At 34.2% G+C, this 13873-nt stretch overlaps 2 protein-coding genes across 2 annotated transcripts; one reads left to right on the top strand and one right to left on the bottom strand.

The window, feature by feature from the left end:
* Positions 1–3112: 3112 nt before the first annotated feature.
* On the top strand, positions 3113–4058 carry ifnphi2 (interferon phi 2; the record flags this gene model as incomplete). The annotated part of the gene is made up of 5 exons (XM_081374714.1): positions 3113–3241; positions 3338–3424; positions 3549–3698; positions 3790–3873; positions 3969–4058. 5 exons carry the CDS (start codon positions 3113–3115, stop codon positions 4056–4058), a joined length of 540 nt encoding a protein of 179 aa, XP_081230840.1.
* Positions 4059–9116: 5058 nt separating this feature from the next.
* On the bottom strand, positions 9117–11171 carry ifnphi3 (interferon phi 3; the record flags this gene model as incomplete). The annotated part of the gene is made up of 5 exons (XM_081374695.1): positions 9117–9224; positions 9328–9423; positions 10513–10659; positions 10751–10834; positions 11046–11171. 5 exons carry the CDS (start codon positions 11169–11171, stop codon positions 9117–9119), a joined length of 561 nt encoding a protein of 186 aa, XP_081230821.1.
* Positions 11172–13873: the final 2702 nt, after the last annotated feature.

Below are 13873 nucleotides of genomic sequence, written 5' to 3'. Positions count from 1 at the left end.
AAATTGAATGTAACAAATGTATTTATTTATTTACATGATTGTATTTCATTGCGATGAATGTAGCCTGGAGTTGTATGTTTTGCCTAATGGCTGGTGTTTTAATATAGAGTTTACCTTGTGTTTTTCCTATGAAAACTTGAAGTAATCGAATCAAGCAGGCTAATTATGTTTCTTACCTGTGAAATTCCTGTGAAAATTTCAGTTTTTTATTATTTATTTTTATTTTGGTGCAAATAGGCCTCTGTGCCTAAACGATACTCAGTTTGTTTGCTGAATGTGAACAAATGTTAAAAAAGAAACAAACAAGCTATGCAATTCAGATCACCAGTATTTATTTATTGTCAGATAGTTGTAATGTGTTCATGATTGTTTCTGGTATTTATTATACTTAATTTAATTAACATTGTGCAATTTTTGTATCCCAGGATATTTGCTGTTTTCATTTGTACTGTTATTTATATTTATTTATTTATTTATTTATTTATTTATTTATTTAATCTGTTCACTCTCAAAATGTTTTTGTACTTTCAAAGTTATTTATTTATTTATTTTATTTGTTTGCTCACAACATTTTTGTACTTTTAAATAAAAATAAGTTATTGAAACTAATGTTTCTTTCAGTTGGTTTACTAAATCCATTGAACTGTCACACACCGGTAGCCTATAAGTATAGACGGTTGACAACTCCTTACTTGTCCTATACTTCTCTAGTATGGTTCTTCAGAGATTGAAAATGTTCTTTGAGGTATTTAAAAAGTTTTGCCTATATGGCATCAAAATACAAACCCATTTTTTTTTTTATTCTAATTTCCAGACATTTGTATAATGCAAATGCTTCGTCTATAATGCAAACCTTTCACTATAATGCACATAGGGCTCTTCTCGTAGGGGGGCGCCAAAGTCATTTCGGGCGCCAAACACACATTCTTCTGTGAAACACAAAAGAACATATTTCTACTTTTTTTGAGCGTGTGAGCGTCAAAAACAACCGAGACATCTAAAATAAAGTCATACAGGTTTTGGAATGCAATAAGTCACGGATTACAGAGTTTACATTTTCGAATAAATTCGAACTGTTGTCGAGTGGCCTAGTTCCATTTTTATGCGACTGCATAGGCTACTTGGACGCATTTATGCTATGTTTCACACTTAATCTAATGATTGTATGTCACATGCTTTTGTTTTCATGGTGCTTTAAGATTTATTTGTGAAAATGGGCTGTAAACTAACATTGTTTTTCCCACATTTAAATAAAAACAAAGATTGTTGGAGTAGCCTAGGCCTACGTTTTACGACGTTTCCTATTTCAGTCGTTCTACTTCAAAAAATCACGTTTAATTTACTTGTCGCTTCTTTTAATTAATTGTGAAAATTGTTTCTATACCAACTATTTCAAGTGTAGGAAATAGGTAGGCTACACTCTTTTCTAAAGTGGTTATCTTGAAGCATTTAAGCATTTCACTTGACGATTGTAATTAGCCTATATATCTATACAAGACATTTGACTAACAAAATTAGTCATAACCTACAACACTCCACCATATCCATAGTATACAACGCAATCTTTAGGCTATTTCTTTTATTCTTTTGTCTGTCTCAAACTATTTTAACAATTCCATGATGATGCATTTAAAGGAAACCATTTTTGTTTTGTTTTAAATTAGTTGGTCTCATGCTCAGTTCCATATACTGATGAGCAAGCACATAGGCTAATGATATTTCTCTGTGTTTTTTCCAGATAGGCTAAACTCAACAGCAGAGGCTAAATGAATATAGGTAATTGCGCTTCGTACGTTAACACTGGTGAAGGTGGAATATTCCGCTATTGAATGATGACGTTGTGGGTATTATTAATAAAGCGCACACTCATTATTAGTTTTAAGTGGAACACAAGCTGCCACATGCACGCGCTGAATAGGCAGAATTGAATTCATAGAGCGCGAGCAAAATGCTCGTGTGGTCTGTGCGCGTAGGAATAGGCTATATACGCTGCGGTGGTTCGTGGCAGTTATGATTCGCTGATGTGGGTTGTTTCAACACCTCAGATGTGTGCTTCCCTCTCCCATTATCTGAGAAAATGTGTTTTTTTTCTCATCAATTTTATGAAAGAAAAGAAATTAGCCGTTCATTCATTGAAAGCAATGGGAATTGCCCAGCAGCTTTTTTCGAGTTGAGTGAAAAGTGAAAATGGCTCACACACATTTTACTACGTAGTCTACCACCCTTCGGTCTCCTGGTTAAGATGAAAGATATAGGCTAGCTAATCAGTGTAATAAAAAAAAACACCGTCTGTAATTAAAAAATGACGCCATATAATAAAACTTAAGTTTTAGTTTTGAACGTTTTTTCATTTTTCTTTTTTTTACTACGAATTTCTGTTTGTGGTCTTTTTGTTTGGTTGCCCTACAAGAAAACCCAAGATGGCAATGATCCAAAGAATTCACAAATTTCTTGATCATTCTAAGTTTTATTGATAAGATAGCATACTTGTCCGACATATAATTCATTAGATAGATGAACTAGATGACAAATATGCATTATAGCCTATAACAAACTATCAAAAAAGTGTAATTTATTTTAAAGAAATATGGCATAAGCACACTTTTCAATTAAAGCATTTCAAAAAGTTTGATAGATTTCAAATACATAAATATTGTTCAAAATAAATTTGTCTTGGCAGATAGGGAGATAGATAGATAGATAGATAGATAGATAGATAGATAGATAGATAGATAGATAGATAGATAGATAGATAGATAGATAGATAGATAGATAGATAGATAGATAGATAGATAGATAGATAGATAGATAGATAGATAGATAGATAGATAGATAGACCACATCCTCTTAACCACAGCAAAGGAGAGCGAGCGCACCGGGAAACACAAACACAACTTTGCGGTTTGCAAAACTTCCAACGCTACGTTACATTCTTCTTTCCATTCATCACTCTGTTTTAGTATAAAACGGTCAACCGGCATCCACGTCTTCAGCAAGAGATTTTCAAGAAGTTTCAGCAGCGTTTGAGACTCAGTGCTATTTTACAGCTCCTTTAATTTTTTGGACTTGGACAATCAGCATCATCTTTCTGATTTTTGTTCGCATATACAAAATGGCACTTTGGAAATGTATCGCTTTATTGAGTCTATTTCTTTTTTTCTCCCAAATTTGTTCAATGCCAACAAAGTGCAATATGCGGCGGCCACTTGTGAAAGCAACTCACAATCTACTTGAGAATATGGTAAGTTGAGTTTCTCTCTCTTTTTTCCTCCTGTTCTCTTTATTTCCCTTCCCTGCCTTACCTATGTCCTGAAACAAAATGTGTATTTTCTCATAGGGAGGTCTTTTTCCTCGTGAATGCTTGGAAGAAAACGTCAAAATACCCTTCCCGGAATCTGCACTGCAATCAAATGGCTCCAACCAGGTAAAAACACATCAGGCATATTAACTCCTTGATTGTCTAAATGTTTCTGAGGAATACTTATAATAACCTGGAATGATGAAGACTGCCTATAATGTATATTCTAACTGTTATGTTTAATTTTCAGAACATCGGTGTAACAAAGGCAATGTATAAAATCATGGAGCACATCGACTTCCTGTTTGCTAACGACACTTATCCAGAGTCCTGGAATCAGCAGAAAGTGGAGCATTTCCAGAACATAGTTGACCGTTTAACTAATTTCGAGAACAAATGTGTAAGTTCGAAATACATTTATTTTTATAGGCTGTTAAAGATGAATATATGAACATGGCTGTAATTATGTCATATTTCTCATCCGTGTGTAGATCTCACCCGTGGACGATTTTCCAGCAAGGGAGGATGCTCTGAAAACCTACTTTGATAAACTGGCCACTCTCCTCAGAAACAAGGTAGATTACAGAGTTCAGTAGGCAACGCACAAGTAAAAACTGTGATGTCATCCCATAGCCTGTATATTAATTGCTGTCTTTTTCCCCTCAATCAGGACCACAGTGTCTGCGCGTGGGAGGTGGTTCGAAAGGAGCTCCTGCGTGTTCTCCACGTCATCCTCGAGCTTAAATCATACAAATGGTAGTTTTCCGTGGACTGACTGACTACTTATTTATTTATATATTTATTTATTTATTTATTTTTATATTTTTATATATTTATTTATTTATTTATGTATTTGATACTTGTTCACTGATTTGTAAACCGTAAAATTGTTTCATTGTATCATTGTTTCCGCCTAAAATTTATACTTGATGGTAGCTACTTTGTATTTGTTCATTTGTACTTGGACACAGTCTCCTTTGATAACATCACTCTAAATTGTAATGTAGACATGCATTTTCTGTAAAGCTGCTTTGTATTGTGAAAAGCGCTATACAAAAAAAATGTGTATTTTACCTGATTTCAAATCATTATACTGAACACTCAATAAAACACTCAATACAACTGAAGACATTTATCTCTGAGTATAATTTACAAGATGCGACTTGTTTCGAACATCATGCTGTATTGCTGTAAAATTAAGCCATGATACTCAGACAGTAGATTGCAACTGTAAAAATGTTTTTCTATAACAGTTTGGTCAAATTGCGTAACACACATTTTACACACTATTTAATAAAGCACAATTAAATATACTCTAAGTAAATTATACTAGTTTAGTAGTTTTATACTGCAGGTATAGGCTATTGTCAGTACATAAATAGTAGACTGAAAGTATACGTTCTTATTTTTAGCTTAAAAGAAGTATACTATTATAGCACACTTGAAAAACAATTTTTTAAAGAAAGTGGTGCTCACTGCAGAGGCAAACTAAGTCTAGCTCCCCCTATCTGGACTTAAGGGGTAAACGGATAGTTCACTCCCTTGTTGTTCCAAACATGTATGAATTTCTTTCTTTTGTTTAACACAAAATAAGATTTTGAAGAATGTTGGAAACCAAACAGTTAGTGGATGGCATATGGATGTCAATGGGGTCCATCAAAATATCTTTTGTGTTCAGCAGAAGAAATAAATTCATATAGTTTGAAACAACTTGAGGGTGAGTACATGACAGAATATATATATATTTTTATATTCTGTCATAATTTACTCACCATCATGGCTGTTGAAGCTTAAAAGTTTATGTATAACAAGTTTTAATCAAATATTTCTCTTCTAACGCTACTTTTTGTAATGTCATTTTGGGGTAAACTACTACTGGATATTAAGTCCAGCACCACCTCTGTGTATCCGATCATCTTTAGGGTGTTTAATGGTACACTCTTTTGAAAAATGGTTCTAAACATTACCAAATTAGCGTTCTTCGGCTTGTAACAATGGCAGAACCCTTTTCTGTGCTAAATAGAACCCTTTTTATAAGATTCCATAAAGAAGCTTTGAAAGTGCTATATAGAACCTTAATGATGTTATAAATAACATTTTGAACAATATTTATTTTCATTACTATTAGTATATTATCTTCATAATATATATATTTTTTACGAATTATTTATTAATATTGTTTTGTTTTTTTGCCCTCTATCTGCCTGGTCTTATATCTTGTTGCATCTATTTGGGTTTTACATAAAAAATAAAATAAAATAAAAACAGCATGTTCTTGTTCATGTACTTTTTTTTTTTTTTTGCCATAGCAGATAGTAGCAAAAATGACAGTGCTCTAATAACATAAATTGTTTGTACTAGCAATCCAGTTTCACTCCTCCTTCTCAGGTAGGCTATATTCAACACTTTCACACACTTATTAATATTCAACAATATTATAGATCTGACTGTACTGAAGCTGTTGTATGAGAACTGAGCTGGACGACGACATCCTTTTATGCAGAACTGCTAGATTAAATGAACTAATTTAATAATTGGTTATCTTAACAACGGAACTGAATCAACACTGATAATGACCATTCAATCCAGTGATCGCTGTAAAGCAATCTGTATTGTATAAAGCGCTATATAAAGGTGACTTCACTTGCCATACATAGGCTAACTAAGGCATTTAGAAATATAAATAAATAATAACATGTAAGCAATGCATAATATAAAATACATTATCCAAAATATGTGTAAAAGCATCTACAATTAATAAACAAGGAGACAACAAGCCGGGATAGGGTAACATTAGGGTGAGGGAGTGGCTTGACCTTTAAGCCCACCTATCACGTGCAGAGAGGACGTCAAGCTCCACCCATTGGCTCAACTTTGCGCATTTCTAAGTAACACACAGTAGCGGGGTGTCGTTCTTGAATGCATAAGTGAATTCAGTGAATGATTAAATTACTAATTTAGGGCCTATACATAGTCACTTGATTAATTCCTGGATGAATCAATGTAGGCTATTTAAAGTCACTATTAATTTAGAACAGACAATAGGCCAACTATTTACCCGTGCATATCATTTTTTTTATTCCTGTCCTCATAATAGGCTATCTAATCAGAATAACTTCCCATCCTTCTTGCAGCTACATCTTTTCTCTGATGATGTGTTTATTAGCTTAATGACTTGACAACCTGCGCTCATGAGATCGCTACCGACAATCATCCAACAATCCATGGACGGATCGGCAGCTATTAAATAGCCTACAAGTTGTCCATTATTTCCGTCTCTGATTTCTTTGCCCAAAAAACTCTTAGCTTCAGGTAAGTGCCGTTATAGCCTAATTGTTTTTATTTTTTTATTAATATAAAATAGCTAGGCCCATTATGAGTATATGTCTAAATAAAATAGCATGTTACTAAATTATGAATGATGAGGATAACGAAACACTTTAGCTAATGTTTTAAAAATGACACAGCTGCACTCATGCTGTCTTGGGTGTTAGAAACACAGTTTATGTATGGTGTTGATTTTGCAGACATTAGTAATATGTTATTGTTTTAATATTCAAAATAATATCTGATACTTTTGTCAGCAGATGAGATAGACTTGAATTGTTAACTACTTTGTGTCTCACAGAATCGTCGGAGCACTCACAAAAGATGAGAGATGTATGAAGACGACTCAATGACTGGAAATCGACTTGGATGAAGTATAGCCTATATGTTCTCATATCAATATGTATTTTGTTCTATCACAAGTAATAATCTTTTTAAGTTATTTTTTATTTTTTTTGTAAGGTTTAATGAATTTTACACGATTCTTTGGTTATTTTATAGGGTGGGTTTGGTAAAGTGTAGCCTAATAAAAAAACAAATCATCAGGTGTGTAGTCTACCTTACATCTCACCGCTGCTTCCTGGTGGTTTAGCTGTGTCCCAATTCACAAGCCGCGTCCTTCAAAGGACTCGGACTTCAAATGCCAAATGCCACGCCTTGCGTGGCTATGGAAGGATGATGGGAAATGTAGTCAGTGACATATGCTAATTATGTTATATTAATGCATTTTTACTCTCCATTTTCCTGCAGACTGTGCGAAAAATATACTAAAAGTAACAGCTATTGTAAATTAATTGCCGCTTGCATTTTCAAGTAAAGGATTTGGACGCTGACTGCATGGTGATATTTTATGTTAATGACATGTAGCCTGTAAGGCGGAGTTAAGGCGGAGATCTGAAACCTTTCAGCTGCACACAAATTATTTGCGATTTATAGATTTCACATCTGGAAGAGATCGAGGGGAACACGCACGTTTTTTTTTGTGTGTGTGTGTGTGTGTGTGTGTGTGTGTGTGTAGCCTACGTTCGTTCTCTGAATCACATTTTAGAAATAATCGTAAGATAAAATGGGTTTCTGCAATAAATGAGGCCCCGCGGGTGAGTTGATGTATTCTTGGAACAATTATTTTCATAAATGCCAAGTTAAGGCATTTTAACGCATTTTTTTATTTTTATTTTGAGGCCTAATGTAATGATTTTGCAATTTGTTAATACAATATATATTGGCCCAAAACAATTTTTTATTTTTGTTCATTAAACGGGTGGCAAATAGCTATGGTTTCCCTCATTATAATTTCACGCCATTTAAACAAAACAGAGAAGATCTCCTGTTACAACCTTGTAAACTTGACATGTGGGCCTACATTCCCGTTTAACCGCACCTTATCTGTCTAAAAAGAACAGTGTTTAAGTGGTTTACAGTCAATGTCTGTGTGAACATGTATTCTAGCTCTTCCCTTTCTTACACACCTGTCCAAGTTTACTCAAAGCCAAGCAACAGTTAAACAACTGGTAAAATACTTTTGTGATTTAGGAAACTGAGACAGTCTTAGGTTCATCAGAAATAAAAAAATGTAGGCTAAGCGTAAAGGGCAAAAGAGCAAAAAATAAGCTTCAGTATATGAAAGAAGAGTCTACATGCTGTAACTCATATAGTACAACATATTTGCATTTGCTCTAGACATAGAAATAGACAAAAACAGGATGTTATTTTGCAACAATGTACAAACAGGATATGTGGTTATCGCTAGAATAGGTCTATTCGGATCTCATATAGCATGATGCTAGAACTAAATAACTTCTGCTGGAACAAACATCTGCATAGATGCACAAATGTCTAAGGTCACATCATCAATGTCTAAGGTCACACACACAGAGAGAGAGAGAGAGAGAGAGAGAGAGAGAGAGAGAGAGAGAGAGAGAGAGAGAGAGAGAGAGAGAGAGAGAGAGAGAGAGAGAGAGAGAGAGAGAGAGAGAGAGAGAGAGAGAGAGAGAGAGAGATGTAGTTTTAATATCAACCTCAATATTCCACATACACCACGTGTATCATTTATTCATCCACTTTCCTTCCTTTTTTCATCACATTCTTTTTTTATTGATCTGCATTGCCCTCTTTCATTCAGATATTTAAGGTAATTTCACAAATGATACTTTAATAACACAATATTCTGAGAGGTCAGTGTATTGAAATGTATCTTTTATTCAGAAATTACAAAAACACATACAAAAATACAACATTGTAAATGAATGAATAGTCTCCGATGTGTTCAAGCTGTGAACTGTCCAGTGCTGAATGGAAATGGTGACGTAACAAATCAAAATCAAAAGTGAAACTGACAGTTATTTCCCTTAAAGTGATCAGGCATAGAAAGGCATAAAGCCACAAAGGAGACAATAAATAAATAAATAAATAAATAAATAAATAAACGATCGAACGAATAAATAAATAAATAAATAAATAAGCCAGCATGCGAGTAAGCATCTAGAGCGATCTAGAGTTGTGGAGATGAATACATGATGTCAGAGTTGTTCTTCAATATGAAGTTCAGGGTGCGGATAATCTCACTTCTCGCGATTTCCCATGCGCAGTAATTGAAATCCTGAGCAGAAAAAAATGCATTCAACAAAAAAAAAAATATATGATTACCTTTATATAACCCAAGAGTATATATGACTACAGTTAGGTTTGTGACACAAGCGTACCTTTTCTTTCAGAGTTGAGGCTATAGCCTCGAAGTAAACCTTGAGTGAAGCCTCTCTGCTGGGAAAATCCTGGGCCGCGTCAGACTTACTCATGATCTGTACACATTTGCCAAGACCCAGTAAAACATGAAATACTGAATGCAAATGAATTAAATGTCATATATATGGGTAAGATTTCTTTCTCTTGACCATAAATGACCCAAAATCTCATCTCATAGACGTTTGATTAATGGCTATGGTATTTTAATTTGGCCATTTCATCTGAATATCAACATTAATTTAGTCAGTTGAAACTAAATCGAGGTGAACCAATCTAATTTGGTTTCTAAATATAATAGTGATCTATAACATTGTATTACGTTGCATTTAGCCTTTTGTTAACGAGAGATTTTTGGACACATTAATGTTTTTAGATTTGTGGAGTAAAAATTAGGCTATAGTTTTCATTTTGCAGTGAAAAATAAAATAAGATAAAATATTGCCCCAAGGGGGCTATATTACCTCATTGATGTTGATTTCATTTACAATTTAAAAGAAAATCCAAGTCGTTCTTAAAGGGGCATCTCCCCATCTCTGTAACATACATATCAGGCTACACAGCGCTCTATATTACTTGATTCTGATTCGTCAGTTGAGGCAGTCAGCAACAACTGACCGGTTCTACTTCCAGCGTTTCTTGGGGCTTCGTGCGTCTCAAAACGCAATTTAAGTTGTTCGGAGCACTTCATTAGGCCTGTTCATTTTATCTTGAAAGTTTTTGATACTACAAGTTCAGGTTCAAGTTCAAGATCAATACACAATTAATGCAAACGAAAAGATCACACGGAAGAACTATGCAAACCGCCAAAAGACTCGAAATGGATTGGGCTAGTGAAAGAAATAAATTGCAGCTAAATAATAATAATAATAATAATAATAATAATAATAAACATACAAAAATTAATTCTGTATAGCCTAATATGTTGCCGTGTTTGTGTTGGGCGATTATTTTCTACATTGCAAAGAACTGTTTTTCGTAGCGGCAGCTTTGAAACAACATGCAACATAGCAGCCTATACGAGGCCCGCAAATTAGTTTTATTATTTAGCCTAATTATAGTTATAATTAATTTACATATCGTTTGAACAAAGACAAGATCTCTGAAGTTGAAGACGTTAACAAAAATTAAGTTCGCTGTTTTCTTACGCATTTGCTTTCCTCAATCTGCCGGTATACGATGCCTCGAAACTCAGTCATTTTGTCTGCATCCCACTGGTCTGGAACATTGTAGTCCTCAAACAGTGCGTCAATATTCTGGAGTGTCTGGTAAACAGCCTTTTCGACACCAGAAACCTTCAGAAACATTAAGAGTTGAAAAGTGACCTCATGTCCACAAAAACAACCGAAAGCAGTGCAAATTAAAACGGTTATTCAATGTTTTTACCTGATTCTTGGTGCTGGACTCGAACACATTTTGCGGGAAAGATATGGGAACGTGGCCCAGGCATTGCGAAGGGAAAAGGCCACCCTAAAACAAAATTGTTTTTAGTTAAAGAATATTTTAGTTAAAAAAAAAAAAAAAAAAAAAAAAAAAATATATATATATATATATATATATATATATATATATATATATATATATATATATATATATATATATATATATATATATATTTACATTTTTTTTTTTGCCTTCAATGAACCTTGTGCCTCTGAAAATTCTCTGCAACGATTCTTACCGCAGTCTCTATAAATGTACAAGTTTTCTCCATTAAGTCCTTCCGGAGGACGCAGTTTGTTGGTAATGACCAAACCTGCGCAAAGCAGAAAAGGGTGCACAGCCAGGCCACATAATGAAGCTCCATTCTGACAGATGCCTATAGAGGATCGGAGAGCATGAGTTTAAAGCAATAGGAGTCAGCAAATTCAAGCAATAAATAATTCGATGAATTATAAGCCTCTATTTTGACTGCTTACCTTGTTGAATTGTTGTGTATCCTTTACAACTTGTGCTTGTTGTTATGTGATATACTCACAGCAGGTCTGCAGTTTATATACTGCATTTTGGATCGAAAAGTGTTGGGTGCCCATGGCTTTCTGTTTTCGAGACGTCTTTAAACTCCGCGGTTTGTTCTAATTATGCTGACTTGCGTCTTTCCAGGGTATCCCAAATCAAGACAGATTTCCCCGTTATGAACGTTATGAAGCCACAAGACCATGTGTTAATTTCATGTTGGAGTCACAACTATCGCTCATCTTAAATAGGTTTATGGTATCTAAGTGCCCAAGGTACGAAACCCAAATAAAAATAAATACATTCCAGTGTATTTGTAATTGTGGCAGATGAGTGATATCTTTTGAGTTAAAACACGCATTGTGGCATGTTGACACATGTTTGTTGTTCACGATAGAACTAATAGTTAACAATTAGCTATAATTTACATCTGAAGGCTTAGTCACAGATGAGCTGATCGACAAAAACATTCTGTTGAAACATTTTTTAACGCATCCAAGATGATCAATCTAAATACAAATCACCGAATCGTAAAATAGCCTACTAATTGTTGTGAGATTGTGTTGGCAGATGATAGCCTTATATTTTACAGTCTCTTATCGTGTTGAGAATTACATCTTTATTAGGCCTATAATTAAAACTGATTTCCCTTGCGTCAAGTGTTAAACACTCGAATCCCTTAACAAGACTGGTATAGCAGCACAGGTGTAAAAAAACAAAGAGTGAAAAGGGAAATGTTAAGTAAGTTACATTGAAATTAGGAGGTTAACCACAGAATGGTTATAACACTGCACTGTATATGCTACGGTCATTTCCAAATGTGCTTGCTTTGCCAGATTTCTGGTCGTTCTTGCCTCTGGTTTTGGTAGGCTATCGGCCTGCGGTATTAAACCAGACCACAGTTACAAATGCTCTCAGATTATTCATTTCAATATTTATTTTATTTTAAATCTGTTGACTGATGTTGATTTTATGCTTCTTTTTAGACCAATATTTATTGTGAAAATTATTAAGAATAATACATTGAATATTCTTTTTTAGATAATATTATAACAATTCATTGTGCCAATTTTATTTAGTTACATTTATAAAATAAATGGCAATTATTTAAATTAATTTTGAGAGCTGAACAAAAGATTTATGCAACACTAGCAGACTGGGATTTGCCCAAGATGGCATGTGTGTGATTTATTCTTTGAGCTATGTGGTTGTGGTTTTATTTGCAAGAAGAAGAAGAAAAGATTTGTCGTTACACGCTTTGTTTCTAGTGAAATACAATGAATGACTGGTATATTTCAATCTCGTGGGTAAATGGAGAGACCCCCCGCTGGCATTATTGGAATGTGAAAATGAAGACAGGGAACTGAAAGAGTATAATGTGAACCAAGCTGTGATCACGAAAAGGCATTCTTCCCTCCCTAACTGGGGTTGTTTGAGGGGAAGAGGAATCAAGAACTGCATGTGCTGATGGTTTTGCCAAGCGCCTCAGGGCTTGGCAGAACCAACCCGATCTCTGATTACCGAATAACCTCTCACAACCATAGGCCAACTCATCAACACGAGTTTATGACTTATTAGTCCAAACAAGCGGTTATTAATATCATTCCCTGCACACACCTCAACAAATCCAGTAGAACTAGAACTTCTGATATCAAGTTTCTTAATTTGCCAAAATGTGGAAATTCACGGCTTTAATCAAACGCGAAAGCTAAATGTTATCTTCTAATTTGTAATGCTTTCGATTTGATAACATCTTTCCTTGATAACAAACATTCTCAAAGTGTTAGAAAGTAAATAGAAATAAGAATATGAAGTCATTTTCAGGCATTTCTTTTCAAATGTTCATTTTATAAAAAAAAAAAAAAAAAAATCCCCTTAGTCAACTTAAAAATTTAAAGTCGTCATGAAATAATTGACACTATTTACTTTGTTAGCGCACATCGAACGCAACTTTCGATTCACGGGGCGTTGACGGCAGCAAGTGTACTTCAGTTTTTAATCAAATTGGCTGTATAGTCTTTTTAAAAAATATTGCCTATTTAAATCTTGTGTACTTAAATAATGAAGTTGCACTTTTTTTCTTTACAGTGTAATAATCTCTCATTACATAATGTAGGAATGACATGAAAAAAATACATACATGCATGTTTAAGCCTCAACATATGTATACACAACACACAAGTATGAACAGAAATCATGACAACAAAAGAAAAATCTTTATCGCTTCAAAAACAATCCTATTTGATATTGTCACTGGACTGGAATAAGCGATTTTTGTATATATTTTCAGTGCATGCAGATTGAATCATCTACAATGCAGAATGAAGAGGAAGAATGCGTGTGCATTCTTTTTTTATTACATTTTTTATCAACTAATTGGTCAATATTATCATAAATATGTTTTTATACAGATTAAATGTGCCAGTTTGAGTGTTTCCAGCGGAGTTTAGTTCTCCCTCTTCCTACGCTACAATCTAGGGGTCTTTTTTCTTAGGGTCTTCCACTGTTGCCAATGGCTTGCTGAAACAACTCCTTGTACAATTCAGTTGAATA

Source organism: Scardinius erythrophthalmus (assembly GCF_964197995.2).
Source record: "Scardinius erythrophthalmus genome assembly, chromosome: 1".
Taxonomy (NCBI): Eukaryota; Metazoa; Chordata; class Actinopteri; order Cypriniformes; family Leuciscidae; genus Scardinius; species Scardinius erythrophthalmus.
This window is presented reverse-complemented; position numbering and strand designations above follow the sequence as displayed.